The sequence below is a fragment of the Marmota flaviventris genome, chromosome 12 (genome assembly GCF_047511675.1).
Source record: "Marmota flaviventris isolate mMarFla1 chromosome 12, mMarFla1.hap1, whole genome shotgun sequence".
In the NCBI taxonomy this organism is placed as follows: domain Eukaryota; kingdom Metazoa; phylum Chordata; class Mammalia; order Rodentia; family Sciuridae; genus Marmota; species Marmota flaviventris.
In genome coordinates this window covers 28,652,412-28,673,374 of record NC_092509.1, presented here as the reverse complement: position 1 = coordinate 28,673,374, position 20,963 = coordinate 28,652,412, and the positions used below count along the sequence as shown (strand labels likewise).

At 39.2% G+C, this 20,963-nt stretch overlaps 1 protein-coding gene across 1 annotated transcript in view; it reads left to right on the top strand.

The window, feature by feature from the left end:
• Apbb1ip (amyloid beta precursor protein binding family B member 1 interacting protein) overlaps positions 1–20,963 on the top strand; it is a 99,407-nt gene that overhangs the window by 77,456 nt on the left and 988 nt on the right. The window contains exons 10-13 of the mRNA XM_027953069.3: positions 2,817–2,927; positions 12,058–12,156; positions 12,828–12,942; positions 18,462–18,565. Coding sequence (XP_027808870.1) covers positions 2,817–2,927; positions 12,058–12,156; positions 12,828–12,942; positions 18,462–18,565 — 429 coding nt within the window. The remainder of the gene's footprint in view (positions 1–2,816; positions 2,928–12,057; positions 12,157–12,827; positions 12,943–18,461; positions 18,566–20,963) is intronic.

Genomic DNA, 20,963 nt, shown 5'->3' with positions numbered 1-20,963 from the left:
TACTGCTTCTCCCTTAGCCTCTTGTACTCTGGTCTCAATCTTAGAACCGATACTTTCCCCTCTGTGCCATCTTCATTCCAGTCCCACACCAAGGATTTAACCCAAAAATAACTTTTGTATTATAGAAATTTTTTGTCTTGAACATTTAAATATAAGCAGTATTTATAATTAAGCCTTTAGAATCTATTTCCTGTGATAAAAATTAGAAGAGTACACATTAGATACCCTCTCGTTGCTGCCATTGTCATTGAGATGTAGGAACTAATGAGCAAGTCCAGGAAAAGAATAAGAAGTATAATTTAGAAAAAAAAAATAAGCAAAAATTCTCATTGTTCCTGGTTGATATGATTGTCTACTTGATGATATGAGAAATTCACCTGAAAACTATTAGGAGCAAATAAATTTACCAAATAAGAAATTGTTTTCTTTTCCAAAAGCAACATGCAAATTAAACATAATGCAAAAGATTCCATGCATAGTAGGAATGAAGAATACAAAATACCTAGCAATAAACTGAACAAGAAATGTTCAAGATTTGCTTATCATAGAATATAAAATTTAATAAAAGAAGTGAAGTAGAATTGAATAAATATCAATGTACCATATTACTAGAAGAAAAGATACATGTCCCCAATTTTTTCTATAAATTCAATGTAATCTCTACCAAATTTTCAGTAGGATTATTTTTACTTAAAATTCACAAGCTGATTCCAAGATTAATCAGAAAGAGATACTTTTCCAAAACAGACTCCTAAAATTGTAATGAAATTTGGGCTAGAACCTGTTCTCCCAAAGTTCAAAGCATTAAATAAAAATAACACAGGTAGACAGGAATAGATCACAGAAAACTCTCTCTCATAAGGGAAGTCAAAATTGGCATTTGCAGCAGTGGGTAAACAATATGGTATTCAGTAAATAGTGATGAAATAATTGTGTATCCATTTGGAAAAAATAGTTTTCCTCATCACTTCATGTACCAAGTTAAATCCTAGATTGATTAAAATGTCCCTAGGAAAAAGATAGTATAAAACCATAGAAGAAAATAACGGTTATTATTTTCATAATTGGGGACTGAGGACAGCTTTTTTATAAGAAATAAAAATGCAAAATTATAAAGAAAAGAATCTTGACAGATTTGACTATATAGAATTGTTTTAAATTTCTTGTGGTCAAAGATACCAAACAAGATATTAAAGACTAGACTCAGGGTTGGGGATATAGCTCAGTTGGTAGAGTGCTTGTCTTGCATGCACAAGGCCCTGGGTTCAATCTCCAGCACCACACACACAATAAAAGACTAGAGTCAATGAGTACATTTACAGCATGTATAACCTAGTACGTATATCCATAATAAGAAGAAATTTCAAAACATCAACAGGAAAAACATAAATGTGCTGTGGAAAAATGAGAAAGAAAGCCATTGACCATTGGCGTGCTGACACTATCTATAGTCCCAGCTACTAGGGAAGCTGAGGCAGAGGAGATCTTGAGCTCACAAGTTTGAGACCAGCCTGGGCAAAAAAAAGAAAAATTTAAACAATTAAGAGTTGTTTGTAGCTGGCGGTGAGGCTCCGTGGTAAAGCACTTGCCTCGCATGTGTTGAGATCCTGGGTTCAATCCCCAACATGGTTAAAAATACGAGAAGAAAGAAAAATGGCAACGCTTATTAAGTGAGAATTCTCAGAAAAAGAAAAACTAATAAAGACTGAACAAAAGTTGTTCTATTTGAGGCTGGAGTGTAACTCAGTGGGAAAGCACTTGCCAAACAAGCAAGGAGGCCTGGGTTCAATACGCAATGCTGAAAAAAAATTGCATATATATATATATGAATGTATGTAGGTGGGTACATCTAAACACACATAGTAGAGAAATGTTTACTCAAAAAACATTTGGAGGAACATTTGCACACTCTTAACTGTGGTACCTCAGAAAGGAGTATGAAAAAGAGGTGGTGAAAGAAGGTGTACATTTTATTATATTTTTAAATTATGACAAGTATGCATTATTTTATCATCAAAAAAATTAAAACTCCAAGAAATCCAGAAGAAAATAAAAATAAATAAATAAATAAATAAATACACTACTATACATACAGGAATAATTGCATACCAAGGTATAGCAACCTTGCCCTTTGTTCTTAATTCACTGACAATGTTAAGAACTATATAGAAGGCAAAGCAAAAAATAATAATAATAATGGAACAAATGTGTAATTGAAGTGTAACCAAATGTGTAGATTAGAGGTTGTATCTTACCAAGGCAGAATTTCAGTGGAGGAGAGGCCTCATGTTTCCATGGCAACCCCAAAAGCAGTAAAGAGAAAGCAAGAAAGAGACCCTTTTTCTCAGGAGGAAGTGCGTGGAGTGCATGATAATTTACTGAGCATCTCATTTCCCTCTCGTTGTTCATCCAGAGGGGAATATTTTAAAATGCTCAATCACAAAATCTTTCACTGATTTAGAATGGCGAAGGCCAAAATGAAATTTCTGACCAGGGGTCTCCCCATCTTGACTCATCCAAAGCCACATCTGGAAGTCAGCTGGTTCTGACTCTGGGAGTCCCTGGGCTATAGCAACAGTGTCACTTTACTGCATTTGGGGGCATGTGGTCTTGCCTTTGTTGAATTTACTCCTTTACCTTTTATGCAAGCTTGACTTAGAGAAAACTAACTGCATGTGGTAGATGTTCATATAAATTATCAAAAATTCAATATTTTCTCTACTAAAATGAAATCCTTTGTTGTACCACCAAGAATAACTTTGGAAAATTATTAACTGTTATCTCAATTGAGTTGATTTTTTTCCCCTCTCTTTCAGACATCTCGAGATCTGGCATGTTTTATACAGTTTGAAAACGTCAACATTTACTATGGGATTCATTGTAAAATGAAATATAAAGCACCCACTGACTACTGCTTTGTTTTAAAGGTATGTGGTAAGAAGTCCTTCATTTAGATTTCTGAGCGATTTGGTTAATATTTTCTTTTCAGGGAAAAAAAAAGTAAAATGTTGTATAGTTAACCATAAATGTAACATAGTATATTTTTTACTATTAAAGCAAAGTAGGGGGGCTGAGGTTGTGGCTCAGTGGAGGAGCGCTTGCCTAGAAGTGTGAGGCACTGGGTTCCATCCTCAGCACCACATAAAAATAAATAAATAAAATAAAGCAAAGTAGGGAAGGGGAAAACATTTCTGTTCTTTTATTTTTAATATCTTTATTTATTTTTATGTGATGCTGAGGATCGAACCCAGGGCCTCACACATGCTAGGTGGGCACTCTACCACTGAGCTACAGCCCCAGCCCCAGGGGAAAACATTTCTATCAGCTTGAATCATTTCCCCTAAGCCTGCTATCTGGACCTAAAACTTCAAAGTAAATCTATCTGGGATTCTGCCTCACTGCTGAAAATAAAAGTTCCATATTTTGAAAATTTTAATTTATAAATTAATTGATGAAACAGAAAAGTTTTCAGTTCTTTATTTATTGGACTCTTTTTATACTGTAAGAAGTTTTTAGAAATTAGGAACTTGCCAAGATTTTCTAGAAAAAAATAGCAAATAGCAAATATAATTTTTTTAATTATTACTAGGTTATGAAACTTTTTAAGGTGTGTATTGTCAAAAGGTAGTGTATATTATCAAAACCCTATTATCAGGGTTTTGGCACCATTTACAGGTTTTTAAATTGGAATCTCAGATCAGTTAGGTCAGTAGATGTGTTATGCTTATAAACCACACATGTGACATATTGAAGATCTTTAGACCTACAGAGTTCTGGGGTTAGGACCATGGTAAGTTTTTGTTCCTGGTTGTTCTTAGTCAAATCTTATTATTATTCAATCATATTTAATAATTTTGAGACTCTGGAAACTTGCTATCATTTATTGTAATCAAATAATAATTGGTTGAAATTGTCACCTTCATTATAGACTCATATTTATAGTTTTCATTTAGACATCTTAGCCCTCCTTCTCATTATGGAACATCTACTTTTAGCAATTTATAAATGATATTAATAATAACAAACACTATACCAGCTTAGTCATCCTGACTCTTCCCCAGTAGTTCTCAGTCTGGGGTATTTGCCCCTCGGTAGACATTTAGCCATGTCAAGAGACATTTTTGATTATCAGAACTTGGGGCACGGAGCAGGTACTACTGGCATCTGCTGGGAGTGGTCAGGGTCCCTGCTAAATATCCCTCAAAGTGCAAGACAAGCCCAGGCCAAAGAATTATCTGTCTCCAAATGTCAACTGTGCTGCTGCTGAGAACCTCTACCCTAGACAGAACAGCCCCAGAATAACTGCTGTGAAGGGGCTGAAGGAAGGGAAAGGGATGCGTCCATTCACTCACTCACTCACTCATTTAATATTTGTTGAATGACAGCTATCTTCTGGGCACTGTCCCAGGTGCTGGGAACACAGAAGTTTCATGGAGTTTGTATTCCATGTAAGGGAAGTGGTTATGAACAAAACGCAAGTAATGTGTCCAGGTAATTAATAAGACTGTGGATCGGTATGAGGCAGAGTAGAGGACAGAGGGCTTGTTTGGATGGGATGATCAAAGAAAGGCAGTGACATTTGAGAAAAGATGTGAATGAAGTGAGACAGCAAGAATCCCCTGGAGGAGGAGCATCCCAGGAACAAGACCAGTAAGAACAAAGTTCCCAGGAGAGGTCAGTCTAGGCTAGAAGGAAGAAGAAGGTGGCTTCCGGTTCTTACATTTCTTGTCTGTTCCTTGTATAGGAAGGATAATAAGAATAATGGAAACATTTATGTAGCATTTAGTTTACTTTGCAGATGTGGAACCTGAGCACAGAGACTCCCTGGCCACTAAGTGGGCCATTATGAGTCATTATGAGAACCCAGATTGGTGGCTCCAAGGCAGTTCTCTCAGACACTGCTCACTAGGCCACCATAGACCTGGACACAAAGCACTGTGTGTCACCCTTCTGTCCACAATGCCACCTGTCCTTGAACTATGTCTTCTCTGCCTTCCTATCTGACCTGGTGGTCCTTGCTTGGAATTCTAAGACTCTGAGTGATTACCAAAGTGGAGGTTCTCAATTCCATGGGGACATTGCAACACAGTTCATCTCTGAACTGTTGTCCACATTTCTTAAATAGGGAAAAAGTTTGAGGAAGAGTTTCTGAAATGCTGCCCAGTAAATTGGCTGAACTGAAGTCACTGGAGGCTTGTTAATATGCAGGTTGCCAGGCTCCAGATCCACTAAATCAAAATATTTAAGGATGAAGCCCAGCAATCATTTTTCCTAAGCACAGTCAAGTTTTGCATGTAGTATTAACATGTGTCTCAATACTAAATAACAATATTCAGGGCTTATCTGGTGAAGAAATATCCTTTGAAGTGGCAGATGGAAGGGATATCTAGTAGAAGAGACCAAGGACCAAATCCCAGGACTAGGATCCAGAGACCAGAGCAGGCATGTGTAGCAAGAGAAAGACAAGATCTCAGACCAGAGGTCCCTGGATGGAGATTTAGACAGTCAACAGGATAGAGACTGTATTTTATATCCTGTTTCACAAGTTTGTGAGCAGGTCCTATAATCCTAAAATCATCTAAATTCTTTGACCTGGGAAACCAGGTTCTCCAGGGCTGCACCAAAAATCACAGTTCTGAACTAGAATTTAAAAAGCTCTCCTATATAAGGAACCACCATTGTCTTCTGGGAAAAATTATGTTTTTATGGAGATCTTTAAAGAGATAGTGGAGTCCCATGGAAAGAGCACTGGAATTATGCCACATGGCTCACCTGTTACCTACCCTTCATTCTGCTAGATTTTCTTCACATGATTTTCATCATGTGAAATTATATTACTGCTTTGCATTTTCATTGGCTTTCTCCCTGAGCAGGGACTCTTTTATTGTCACCACCATTTTGTTCTAGAGCCTCAGTCAGTATTTGACACATTGCAAGAGCTCGGTACACATCCGATGAAAGGTTGGATGGGTGGATGGATGGGTGGATGGACAGATAGGCCCCCTTTCCCACTGCGATCTTTGAAACCTGGTTCTAGCATTGGTAACATTAAGGGTAATAAGTTCCTAATAAGTAATAAGTTCTTAATAAGTTCAAGGGTCAAGTTACTGAGTCTTTTCTCACATTATTTCATATAAGCTTTTCTTGACCCCTTTTGAGAGGTACTGTCACCCCTATATCATAAAAATGGAAACAGAAACTCAATGAAGGTTCATGAACTTGGCCAAAGTTATTCAAGCTCATTAGGTACAGAAATGTGTTCTCTTGAAAACAAACCCTCTTTACTACCTATCTTAACTTTCTTAGAACTGAGCTTCCCCATTACTCAACCCCTTTTCTAGCTTGCTCAAGAGTCGTGCCACATTTGAGATTGTTCACTTGAGCGAAGTCACTCACTCTAATTCTTGAGTATGATCTTTGCTGACCTTCTAGGTCATTCTTGCCTTCACAGATGTTACCAGTGTTTGTCCTGATTTCTTCTTAGTCTTCCACCTCATCCCCAGACATCTTCAACACTCTTCTCCAGTGGTTTCACCCACAAACATGTCACTCAGCCCACTTAGCTGACGAAAACAGTGAACAGGACTGAATAGCTCCAGTCACTTCCCAAACTTACTGAACACAGAAACTGTCCTGTTGCCAACTTTCTTTCTACCTCAGAGGCTATGATAGCACCCCTGGGGCCAAGACACCAGCGACATCATTTTGCTTTAGCATCTCCAACCTTTTGCCAGAGAATTCTCCCCCTTGGGCCACGAACATGTTCAAGCATTCCTTGGTTTGGGAATCCAAATCATCCCAGTTTTATCTGTCCCACCCTTTCAAGCAAAGGGTGGAGATGGCCTCTTCCTTCCCTGGAACTCAGATTTACTGAGTCACATGGTCTCTGTGTCCTCTTTCACTCTGGGAGGATAATTCACTTGTTCAAAAAATTTTTTTTTCAAATCTACTTTTATTCAAGGCCCTGAGATACATCAGTGAACAAAAGAGACCTCTGGCTTTGTGGAGTTGGCACGCTAACAGGCTTATCCCTCCAGTTCTACTGAAATTCATCGTTAAAATTTCCAGCAAACAGTGCTTTCCCCAGTCCTCAGGCTTCTGGACCTCTTGACGTCTTTGGCACGGGTGACCACTCCCTCATTTTATCATCTTCAGCCTGGACCCCCCCTCTATCCACCTGCCCCTGTTCCACTTCTGCGGGTTCCTCCTCCTCCCTCACACACTAGAATATTCTCTATTGTTCTTTCTACATTTGGTTCTCACCACACTCCTGCTCTCTCTGGGAGGCCATATTCCCAGCCAGAACTCCAGCTGTCATCAATGTGAAAGTCATTTCCAATCAGTGGCTTGTAGACTCACCTCCTCTCCTAGGCCCACACCTGCAGTAACCACATTTCCAGTTGTCCCTCAACCATGACCTGCCAGACAGTAATTCCAACATCCTCTCCATCCTTACAACCTTCTTCTTCAGAACCTCTCAAGATTAATGGTGCCATCACCCACTGTAATAGTTTCCTAGGACTTCCAGAACAAACAACCACAAGCTGTAGGACTTAAAACAATAGAAATTTATTACTCTCATGGTTCAGGCAATCAAAAGTACACAGTCAAAACTGGGGAATGAATCTATTCTGTGCCTGTTTTCTAGCTTCTGGAAATGTCTAGCAATCCTCGGCATTTCTTGGCTTGCAGCTATAAAATGCCAGTCTCTGTCTGAATTGTTACATGCCTACTTCTGTCTGTGTGTCCTAGTCTCTGTTTCTTCTACTCCTTTGGTTCAATAGGACACCAATCATATTAGATTTAGAGCCACCCTAATTCATCATGATCTTATCTTCACTTAATCCCATGTGCAAAGACTCTTTTCCAAATAAATTTACATATACAGGTGCCGGGTGCTGGGATTTCAAGATCTCTTTTAGGGCAGACACAAACCCATCATAGCCACCTACTTTACCAAGCTAGAGTCAGAGAGTTATTCAAACCCTGAGGCAAAAGCTCTTCTGATTTTTCATCAGAGTCTCTCATTCAGCCCTCCTTCTGTCTACTCATATTCCCCATGCCAGTCCACCTTCCTCATGGCCACCAGTTGCTTCCTGCCTTACTCCGCTATTTTAAAATGCCTGGTGGCCCCCAATGCCTGGAGGACAATTCTAGCTTGAATCAAGGCCTTTTATTCCAACTCCTCTCTCCTCCTGAGTTTCTGTCTCTTTCCATGGCTCCCAGACTGTAGCCACACAGAAATTTTTGACATTCCCTGAATATACTACATTTTGTCACCTCTTCAAAAATCCTTTCTCAGACTCTGTTTTTGAACTCTTACTATGAAATGTACCATGTCACAGAGCAATCGCGTTTTTGTTGGCTTATGTCTCCCCCAGTCCCTGTTCCTCATTTATGGGATGAGCTGTCTCCTCTTCTCTTTGTATACCTAGGGGTCAGTGTACTTTTCAACACCCAGAGGTATTGGTTGAATGAATGGGACTTTTATTGTAGTTACAGTTCTGCTGCTACCTTTGGCCTTGAACAAATTGCTTAACCTCTCTGATGCTCCATTTCCTCATTTTGTAAGTTTAGAGGATCTGTAAGATCCCTTGTCAGTAACATTCAGCAACAGCCCTGCCCTTTGTGTGCTACACTGCATGTCCTAAGAGAGCTTCTCTCTTCTGATGGTCAGGAGCAATCAAATCATTGAGGAAGAATCTGGTCAGTGCACTGACCCAGCATTTTCCATAAATCCCTCTGCAAAAAAGTTTTTAGTCAAAGGTTCAATTAGGGAGTAAGCTGCTAGGTAAGGTGTCAGGACTGGAGAACAAGGGCTTCGACTGGCTCCATAATGTTCTGGACTCCTGAAAGATTTCTGCATTATAAAGACAACACAAAAGGAGCCTTGTGTCCTTGAGGGAGCTCATCTTAGACTCCCAAAATCTGAGCACTGCAGAGACCTTGGAGATCTCTGTTTAACCAGTGTATTTCATGGAATAACCACACTTTGCTATATTTGGATGCATAACATACTTAAGAAACTGTTGCTTGTGCTGCTTAAATGGATACTTCTATACAAACAATTGCTTTGTGCATTTCATTGCAAGCTCAGTTTACAGTCTGCTCTGATAATTTCATTCTCCAAAACAAAACAACAACAACAACAAACAAATAACAAACACTAAACTCAAGGTAACAGTGTCAACATTTAACATGTTTCAGAATAAAAAAAAATTGCTTTCTAAGAACAGTTGTAAACATTAAATTACTGGAGAGAACAGGGCTTGCCCCTCTTCCATGACATCAGAACATAAATGCTGTTGAAGATTAGGAAGCCATGTTTCTGGTACTGAAAGACAGGGCTTTGTTTGGTTTTGCAGATTTTATTGTTGAAGAGAATGCTGCAGGCATTTGTGGAATGTCACCGTTCCATCTAATAAGTGCCTGGCTTGTTATATTTTTCATCAGTCTGACCTTCAGGTTAATTAATGCAACAAATCCTTTTTGCTATTGGGCCACATTACTCGAATTGATAGATTTTTTGTTTTAAAGGCCTCCAAAGAACATGAATGTTGGAGTAAGATTTGCAAAACTAAAATCGAACATTCAGAATTATCAAGAAAGCTCTGAATCACAATTTTAAAAATGAAATGAGCAGTAGCCATCTCAAGGTTTTTGCTGCCATCTGCCGGCCAAACTGGAAAACTACAGTAGCATTCAAATATAACTCAGGAGAGGGAGTCCATGATACCTAAGCAAATAGGAACTGACCATTCTACAAGAGATGCTGATCCAAATTCTGGGGGCTGAAGGACCTAGATAAAGGAAGCAGTATATTTAAATACTAAAAATCTAAAAGTAGATTTTTGTCAATCGGCTCAATTTTTGTGCCGTATCTTTAAATTATGGCATTTTGGCTTAATAGCTTAATATGAATACAGAAATTCTAGGTGGTAAATCAAGAGACATATACTAACCTCTCTGAGCATCATTTATAAAACCAAAAGTTGCTAAACTTTTACCAAACTCTTTTTTTAATCGATTTTATTATTTTTTAAATACACAACAACAGTGGAATGCATTACAATCCTTATTACACATATAGAGCACACTTTTTCGTATCTCTATATATAAAGTATGTTCATGTCAATTTATGCCATTATACATGTACTTTTTTTGCATTACAATTCTTAATACACACACACACACACACACACACAATTATGTATATTTTTGTTCTTTCTGGTCAATAACAACAACGTCACAGGATGACTCACTGGAAAGACCAGCAGGGCAACTGGTCTAGATGCTGCCTCTCAGGTTCCAACTGAAGTTCAGGGCACAATGGCCTTTGCTGAGATCACCTTTGGAAATTAGCCATTTCCTTGGAGGTCAGTGATATGCTATAAGCAAAAGAGGAGGGGTCTGTGCAATCACCTACCAGAAGATTTGGGCAGTTCTGCTCTTTTCCTGATCACTGAATTTCACAGCTGCTTCCAGAACTCTTGGCATCTCATTCCACTTTCAGTACCATCCTCAATTTATGCTTATCCTAGCAGGATTAACAAACTATCCTGAGGAATGGAGGAACGAGAGAGAGAGAGCGCGCTCGCGCGCGCACACACACACACACACACAGAGTGGTTGAGGTTAATTACTTTTCTATCCCATAAAGTTTATTAAAAGTTATAATGACCTGTGAAAATTGAGGTGGTACATATTTCAGAACCTAGGCTTGGTTGCCTGCCTGTCACCTTATGGCTGCAATATTTGACTCAGCAAGAAATATTGTGCTTGTTTATTTCTTTCAACAATTATTATTAGGGGACTGGGGATGTGGCTCAAGCAGTAGCATGCTCGCCTGGCATGCGTGCAACCGGGGTTGGATCCTCAGCACCACATACAAACAAAGATGTTGTGTCCGCCGAAAACTAAAAAATAAATAAATATTAAAATTCTCTCTCTTTAAAAAAAACAAAACAATTATTTTGACACCAGGGCTAGAATACCAACCATGCACCAGGCCACATGCTAAGCAATAAATCCCACATAGCTCCTATTGTCATGGAACACACAATCTATCAGAGACAGAAACATAAAACAGAGGTTACAGGAGCAATAAGGACTAAGAACAAGCAATGCAGGGTGTCTGTCTCTCTCCTTCATGTCTGCCAAGTTGTTCTCCTGGGATGCCTAGATAACCCCTCATCATCCCCACAAGCCACTGCTCTGTGCCACTTGAGAATAGATGGAAACATTTCTACTGAGGCCATTCATCCAGAAGCCGTTGGCCCACTTGGGTACTAGATGATAGTTAAGAAAGGGATATCATTGCAAAACTGAATTCTTGTAGGAGAAATAATTCTTGGACTAGGCTTGGGGAGTCACAAAACCACCATTCTTGTAGGATTAGTTTTGTAACATAAGAAATATATTAAGTTCCCTTATCTGACAAATGGAGAAGCAAGTTGAATTTCTTTGGGGGATAGAGACAAAATAGATACAAAAGATCAAAAGTTAAAAAGGCACAGACAGGAGGATTGTGAGTTCAAAGCCAGCCTCAGCAATTTATCGAGATGCTAAGCAACTCAGTGAGACCCAGTCTCTAAATGAAATACAAAATAGAGCTGGGGATGTGGCTCAATGGTGGAGTGTCCCTGAGTTCAATCCCCAGTACCTGCCCCCAGCCCCGGCCAAAAAAAAAAAAAAAAAGAGGCAGAACTGGAGATGTAGCTTTGAGGTACAGTGCCTGCCTAGCATGAGTGAGGCCCTGGGTTCAATTACTAGTACAAGCTGAAATTAAAAAATGGAAGTTAAAAAGACAAAAACAAACATTATTATTGATAATTATAGTAGGAGGTGCTTTTGATAACTTATATAGCCAATTTCTTAAATTCTTTCAAAGTCATTTTTCAAAAATGCTTCATTTCCTAATCCTAAAATGGCTACCAGTAATTTTTGCCACCCCTCAGTAAATCGCATATACCAGTGGTTTTTAAAAGTTATTTTGAGAGGTGCTTTGAGCTCCTAATAATTGAAGTTTATAAATTGTCCTAATTTGCTTCTTTCTAGCACCCCCAAATTCAGAAGGAGTCTCAGTATATCAAGTATCTTTGCTGTGATGATGCCAGAACTCTCAACCAATGGGTCATGGGAATAAGGATCGCCAAGGTGAGAGCGCCTTCCAGCTTCACCCTACTGTGAATTTCTTCAGTCAGCTTCCTGGCCTAGGTCCAGCTTCTGTGCTACTGTGAAACAGCTGACCCATTCTTGGTACAGCCTCAGACATCATCTCATTTATTTTCCCACTGCATTTATTAAGTAATGGGAGTGATAGAAATATGGATCTCTCCACCAGCCTGAGAACCAAGGGTTGACTTTCCAATGAAACTTTTCAGGCATTTACTCATGGAGAGGATTGCAAGTTGATTTTCAGGGTACAATTAAGAAATACAAGATTGGCCTGGGGTGTGGCTCAATGGTAGAGCACTTGCCTGGCATGCGTGAGGCCATGGGTTTGATCCCCAGCATCACAGAACAGAAACACTAGATTGAGTCTACAGTATCATTACGTAAAGACACATAATCAAAATTGCTTGGCTAAAGCTCTCTTCTAATGCATAGACAGAAATATCAACTGATTCTGTTAATCTGAAAACTTATTTGATGTGTGAAAAAACAGTCAGTGAATTTTTATTGAAATATATGAAAAACAACAACTTAGGCAAGGACAGAAAAGAGTAGTCATGGAATTTTTTTTTCCTCGATGTGTATATTGCAACTGAATGCAGAACTTGAGATTCATGGATTTCTTTCTTTCTTCCTTTGTATTCCCTCCCTAGTATGGAAAGACTCTCTATGATAACTATCAGCGGGCTGTGGCAAGGGCTGGACTTGCCTCTCGGTGGACGAACTTGGGGACTGTCAACACAGCTACACCAGATCAGCCTTCCACAGGTACTAAGCAGAAGAGAAACGTGCATTTCAAGCTCAGAGCACATGTTCAAAACTTACCCGACACACTGTAAAATGCAAACTCTACAGACATTGCTTGGAATACATTTCTTTTCCCACAGTGAGGCTCAGCCTCACCTTACCCCACCCCAGGCATACATCCAAGTGACCTTTAACAAAGGTTTGACCATTTTTTTCATAATATGCTTGTAGATGAGGTGCCAATCACAAGTTCAGGGTGAGCTAGTATGGAGGTGTGTCTCATCAGAGTTCAAATACTATATTTGTCCAAAGCTCTTTAGCACCCAGCATACTATTACACCAAGGATGAGATAGTGGCCTGGTGTTTTGCCTAAGTGGCATTGTGATTAGAAATTCATACCCAATCCTGACATCACATTTTAATGAAAATATAATAGCAAGTTGCTAATATGTATAAGAAAGAGGGATGGAGTGAATACTGTGTGCTACTTTACATATACCACTGTCCCTTGGGATCCATGAAATAGTGGGATATTTGCATATGACACATGCACATCCTCCTGCATACTTTAAATCATTTCTGAATTACTTATAATACCCAGTGCAAGGTAAATGCTAAATAAGTAGTCATTACCCTGTATTCATACAGACATACTTTTTTTTTTCAAATACTTTTGATCAGTGGTTGGTTGAGTCCACAGATGTGGAACCCAGGGATACAGAGGGATGGTTGTACTATTTTGGGTTCTTACAACAGCCCTGCAAAATATAGATTATAATCCCCACTCACAGCTGAGAAAACAGAAGATCGAAGAAGCTAGTATCTAGTATCTTCTACATGGCTGAGCTGTGATCCAAGCACTGGGTAATTTATGAAGAATAAAGGTTTATTGAGCTCCTGGTTCAGGAAGCTCCCAGTTTAAGGGGCCACATCCAGTGAGAGTCTTCTTGATGGTGGGGACACTGAAGAATCCTGAGGCAGCACAAAGGTACACATGGCAAGGCACATGAGTCTACATGTCCACTCCTCCACGTAGCTCACTCTACCTATCCTCAGGTCTCAAATTAATTGTCCTTTGTATGTCAGTCAAAATTAATAGTTTATGTAATATTAGCTTAATCTCTGACCTCCTCTAGACTTTACGGTACCTCAGGAGGTCAGGGGCTGGGTTTGTGAACCTTGGTTTCCCCAGCATGGAGAACAGTGGCTGGCTGATCAGAGGTACTCAGGTAGAATTCAAAAATGGTTGAAATAACAAGTGAAAAACTGAATTGGTACCCTACAGAGTGCCTCTAAGGTTGGAGCAAAGCAGTGTGTGTGAATATCCTTAATTCTATGAGTTCAGTAGTTCCAGTCCTTCTAAGTGACTTGCTTATAACCAGTTTTTGAAGAAAATCATTTTTTAAGAATACCATTGCAGCAGATGAGACTTTCAATGAGTAAGAACAGAGATCTGGCACGTGATTAAATATCCCGTAGTAAAAGGAAAGCAAATTAACCCATGTAGATGCTGCTGTAGAGTCTTATTAGCCAAAAATTCTCAGGTTCTATCATAGCCACTGGCCCTACAAAGAACAAATGTGTTGAGATTTTTAAAATAAACCCTGCTGGTATTACAGAGCTGGGGCCTTTTGGGAAATTGAAGCAGCATGAAGACCCCCTCCCTTCAAATCCCAATTCTTGCAATCAAGTTAGAAAGATTTCAGACATGCTGCTCAGAATAACAGGAATGCGTTTATTGAAGGGATAGGAAAGGAAAAGGGGACACTCTCAAGGGAGAGAGTGGGTCCTCTCAGAGAGGAGAGGGACAACATGCCTCTCCTGCCCTCCAATTATATTAGGTATCCCAGAGAAGTTTTCAGAGCCCTCTTGGGTCCACCTCTTGACTTTTAACTGACAGCAAGATGCCATCAGACTTTCAAGTCCCCACTGCCATGGCAACTCTGTCACTTTGGCCCATGCAAACTGGTTCTAATTGAATAATGAACCATAAATTCTTACAGGCATTCTGGTTCGGAAGAATTATCCTTATCTCTCTGAGTTTTGGGATCTGGTCTATGAAAAGGGTCTTGAAATTCTTTCCCTTCGGTTCCTCTTATTGACATTATTTGGGGCCTGCATTTCTCTTGCAGATAACAGGTAGTTTGCTGAGGAATGTGACATATCCTGTTCATTTAGGCCAGGCAGGGCTGCAGGTAAATTGCTTCTTGGAAAAGAAAGCATGTGGGGGTTCAGCACTGTGGGCCCATTTTACAGGATTATTCCCTTAATTTCACGTTCCCACCATCTGCATCTGTCTGTCCCCTATCGCTGGGAGCCATCTTATTAATAAAACCTTTCAATGAGGGGGAAATCCTCAATTTAAGCTTTCTTTCCTGTGTGCCTTAGAATTTATTGCCACCAGCACTAGCATGTATAGGATTTTTAGTTCTAAAGGGCAACATCAGCGACTAGCTCAGAAAGAACTGAAAATGAGTTCAAAAGAAACTCAAGTTTACTTTTCCTAGTTACACCCATACACCCTCACAGGGTGACCACTCCTCTTCTTAGCAATGAAGACCTGCGTGAAATTATGCCATCTTTTAAAATTTAGCTCTTGCCAAATAGTCCTACTGAAGCCTCTCTCTCCACCTGAACACATCACACAAAAGTAGTAGGGTCCTTAGAAAGTGTTTGAGGGACATGACATGTTTTGTGCCATGCTAACAATATCACAAACTGGGTAATGTATGAACAACAGAAGTTGTTTGGGCTGATGGTTCTGGAGGCTGGGGAGTTTAAGACCTAGGAGCTCTATCTGGTGACAGTCTTCTTGTTATGTTATGACATGATAGAAAGCATTTCATGAGAAAGAGCTCACAGGAGTGAAGGGAAGGGGGTTAAACTCGTCTTTTTTTTTTTTTTTAATCAATAACCTGCTTGTGAGAAGATACCTAGGAACACAGTACAATCAAAGCATATGATCCTTCCAACTCCCCCCTCTCAAAAAAAAAAAATGTCAAGGATAACATCAAGAATAACCTTGAAAGAAAAAAGTTCCTTGGGGTCTCTATCAGTTTGTTTTGTTGTTGTTGGCACTATGACAAAGACCCAAAGTAGATGAACTTTATGAGGAAAAGGGCCTCATTAAATTGCTGAGGCTGGCTTTGAACATCCTCCTGCCTCAGCCTCCTGAGCCACTGGGATTACAGGTGTGCACCACAGCACCCAGCTTTCCCCTGTACTCTCTACCCAGATCACCAATATTGAGTATTTCACTATGTTTATCCTTCTCTCTTAACTCCCTCTTCTACACCTTATACACACACATATTTTTCTGAACCACTTGCGAGTAGATGCCCCTCTGTTCCTTAAATCTTCAATTTGTACTTCCTAAAAACACATCTCTTTTCTTACTAGCCATAGTTACAAGACTCAAATTTAAGAAGTTTGGTATTTAGTATTGGTGGCATACTTTCATCTGAACTACAGTCCATATTTCACTTTTGCCAATTGCTTCAATAATGGCCGAATATTTCTCATGGCACAGATTCAGTCCAGGATTGGACATCATTCCTATTCACTGTGTCTGTATGTCCCCATTCATCTGGAACAGTGCCTCAGCCTTTCTGTGAATTTCAAAACATTTGCAGGGCTGGGGATGTGGTTCAAGTGGTAGCATGCTCGCCTAGCATGTGTGAGGCACTGGGTTCGATTCTCAGCACCACATAAAAATGAAATAAAGATATTTTGTCCACCTAAAACTAAAAAATAAATATTAAAAAAAAACATTTGCAGGTTTTTGTTTTTTGGTTTTGTTTGTTTGTTTGTTTTTTGGTTTTGATTCTGTTTTTTTAAAGAAAAGGGCCATTTCTTTATAGAATGTCCCAAGATTTAAATGTGTGTTTCCTCATGATTCGTTTCAGTTTATGCACTTTGGGCAGGAATATTGCAGAGTGCTGTGAGTCCCTCAGGGTCCTGTCTGTCGGTCCCTGTTGGAAGCATTCACTTTGAGCATACAGTTGAGCTGTTGTCCAGTTTCTTTTCTGAAGGGATTTTTCACTTTGTACCTAATGGTTTGGAGATACTTTGAGGCTATAACCATCTTACTCCTCACCAAACTTTGCCTTTTTCGCTCCCATCTCCTGAAATCCTAAAAGGCTTCTTTGAGTTGTTGTGTAGATTAATGGGTTCCTCACATTGTTGGAAAACCTTTGAAAAAGTAACTACTTGACAGAATTGCTGGCACTGAGGCTGACTAAAGCAATCTCCACCTTCACCAGATGAAGAGCCGATCTTATGGCATGGGCTGGGTGGCAGCACAGTACTAGAAGAAATGGCCTCAGTGTGTGGAAAACATCTGTCCCTAGGGTGCTTGTTAAGGAACCAGAGTAATCAACACACAGCGTCTTCTATCTGATTTTCTCCAAACTGTAAAACTCAGGCTAGGGGTGTAGATCAGTCATAGAGTGTGTGTTTAGCATGTGCAAGGCCCTGGGCCTCATCTCCACCACCACACGCACAAAAAAACATCATAAACCCTCAAAAGTCATATTCTTGTGGTGAAAGAGCAAACCAAAAGACAGGAAAATAAAATAGTACATATCAAGACTTTTGAGAGGAAAACAAAACATCTCATCAATTCCAGGATATATCAGGGGTCTGCACATTGAGCCTAATTCTCCCACCCTGACTCTGCTCACCCTCATTTATTTCTACGTACAGAGGACTTTTGTTGAGCATAATTTTTAAATTCTATTCCTGTAGCCAACGTGATATGAAACTGGATGAATACATTACAGAAAAAAAAAGAATTTTTAAATAGATTTACAGCAGGCATGGTGTCTCACGCCTAAAATCCCAGCAATTTGGAAGTCTGAGGCAGGATTGTAAATTCTAGGCTAGCCTGGGCAACTTAGCAAGACCCTATCTCAAAATAAAATAAAAGAGAGGTTGAGGATATCGTTCAGTGCTGAAATGCTCCTGGGTTTAATCCAAAATTTATTTACCAAAAGTAAATATAGATGTTCAAGGTTTATTCTCTACTTGCCAAAAAAAGTTTTTAAAAGCAGAACATACTGTCGTCTAGATTACCAGTTCATCCAGATTTTCTTCAGTAGGCTTTTTCAAGTATGTTCACTTTCCAGAATCTATTGATTGATTGATTGACTGATGATTGATTGCAGCAATGGGGATCAAGTACAGGGCCTGTGCATGCTATGAAAGTACACTAACACATTTCCACCCCCCGCTGACTCTGCTGATCTCATGTACAGTTTTGGCATATTAATTTTTAAAAATTAATGCATTTTTGTGCTGGGGATGGAACCCAGGCCTCAGGCATACTAAAGTACGGGTTCTACCCCTGAGCTACACTCTCAGGCAGAACCTGATTTTTCATAGGGTCCTAGGGACCATCATACCTGTGAATCCTCTCTTTGCTTTAGTGATGTGAGCTACTTTGTATTTTCAGATTTACTTTCAAGGATTTTTTTTTTTTTTTTACTTTCAAGGATCTTGAAAACATCTTGCTCATTCTTTTCTTTTTTCCTCCCTTCAGGACTTAAAACTGGCACTGCCCAGCCCAATGGTCAGATACCCCAGTCTGCACCTTCTGTCAAGGTTGTTCTGGAAGAGGCCCAGAGAAATGTTGAAACAACTAAGGTAAGACTAGAGAGGAACTAACACAAATCAAACTGGAATCTATAAACCCCTCTTCTAAACCATAAGCATTGTTCTATTAACCGCTGTTTTTGAAAGAGCAAATATAGTTCCAATAACTAAGTCACTTTACTATAAATTCATTTAGGATATTGCTTTATATTTTTTATCCTAAAGTTACTGAGGCAAGAATCAAAAGTTAAAACCAACCATTATCAGACTGTTTCATGACAATGTAAGCATTTATTTTAAATGCTGGAGGTATTTAGCTACATTTATTTTAAAAGAAGTGATTTTCTTGGGTTAATGATTTTTAGTACTCTCTGAAAGTGGTACACCTGAGTTTTAAGCTCTTTGGATTTTTATTTATTTTTCCTGAGTAAATTAGAACAACCAACCCTATATGAAGTCTTAAGTGAACCCTCAAACCATATTAGAAGACTACTAAAAGGGTTACACTACAAAATGTACATTTTACATTTTCCTATTAATGTCCCACATACGTCCTCAGGATGATTGGGAAAAAATACATTCAAAAATAATAGCTAAGATTTGGAGATGTAGCTTAGTGGTACAGGACTTGCCTACCATGTGAGACCCTGGGTTCAATCCCTGGCGCGCGCGCGCACACACACACACACACACACACACACACACACACACAAAATAGTAGCCCGATTGGTAAAACATTATAACTTTTTAAAAAACAGAATAGATTAATAAAGATTCATTTAAATCTATCTAAAAATCACAGATAACAATTACAATTTAGTTACTAATCCAGTTCATAACATCTCAAATGACTATAAATCGCACTAAATATTTCCCATGTCTGATTCAAAGCTGCCTTAAATAATTATGATAAGGGCACATCACCCAACTATTAGAGTCAGTTGCTTAGCTTCACTAGTTTTTCACTTCATTCTTTTGTTTATTTTTGTCCATTGTCCAGTGGTAGAAACAGTTAAATCCTGCTATAAATTGAATGTCTTATTATCTTTGAATATCAGTGTAGGCTTTTAAAAATTGTTTAGCTAATGCTGTCTTCTCCAGCTTGATAATCTCATCATGCAATGCACTTTCAGCTATTATTTTCATTATTTCTATAATGTCAACTGAAAGAAAGTATTCTAAAAGGACAAAAGAAATAAAAGAACCACAGAATAGAAATCATTTAATGATGTACAGACTATTCCCAAGCTGTCTGTTTGGAAATTGAAAAAAAAGACATCACCAGTTAATTAGCTTATCATGTTAATAAATAAATACTCAATCATAAAGCATTTTGCTAAGAAAAAAATTCTAAAGTCTAGAAAACTTCTGCAGTGTTAAGAATTTATTTAGCAAAGAAAGAAAAAAAACCGATAAGATGGAAATTGGAGTGATAATTATCAGCAAAACAAAGGCATTCAAATATTCAGTTGCCTAAAATTCCTGGGGGAGTTGCAAGATATAAATATACATCATGATTTTTGCCAGTTCACTATTGGCAGTTGAAGGCAATGCTCTCATTGGACTTTAGTCAGATTTGGTGTACTGGTTTTATTGTATTTAATCTCATCATAACCTGAGAGCAATATTAACAGGGATGTGGCATTTGCTTTATACTTGACTTTCACACCATTAAGACAAGTTAACTGATTGTGGTCCAGGTGTTCTGCTTTGTTGACACACATTGCCTTCTCTGAAGCTGTTATGGCAGAAGCACCTCCCTAGAAGTCCACAGTCTGGAAAAGGAACTTCGGTTCTAGGAACCTAATGAGAAGTAGGGACCCAAGAGCAAATGGAACAGTTCTCAGCTAAGAAAGAGACCCTTTGTGCCTGGATCAGCGGAAGCTCAGGGAGAACTATTTCCATTTGTTATTTTCTCTCCTGTGTTCTTAGTCCTAATCAAAGTAGGAAATCTAAGCCAGTAGATGTTTGTGAAGGTTTTGGGGAGCCTCTTTTTCTGTGCTATCCAGAGGGTGATTCAGGAGCAAAATAATTTTATAGATGCCTACACCTCACAGCTGAGCTTCACAACCAGTTCAGTCCAGAGCAAGGAAAAAACGTGTCCCAAGGGAAAACCGTGTCCCTGAATATTCTGAGGACCCTGGTATCCTGTCTTGGGTACTAAGGAGTGAGCAAGGAGTCCAGGGAAGCAACCTGGCTTCTATTTTGAGTTGCCTCAGGCTGAGTAGCTGTTAGATAAGACTGAGGGCACCCCGCAGGGAGCTAAGATCTATGCTAGGAAAGACATTTTAGAGACTGGGGACAACTCCTTTATAAAGTGAGTGCTAGGGAGACACATAGGGGATTTAAATACAGTGAACACCCAGTCCGATACAGCCAAGTAGCAGTTGAGCACCCTGAGTTATGATTTTAAAGGCCATTGGAGCCATTCCTGTATCCCAGAGCAAAG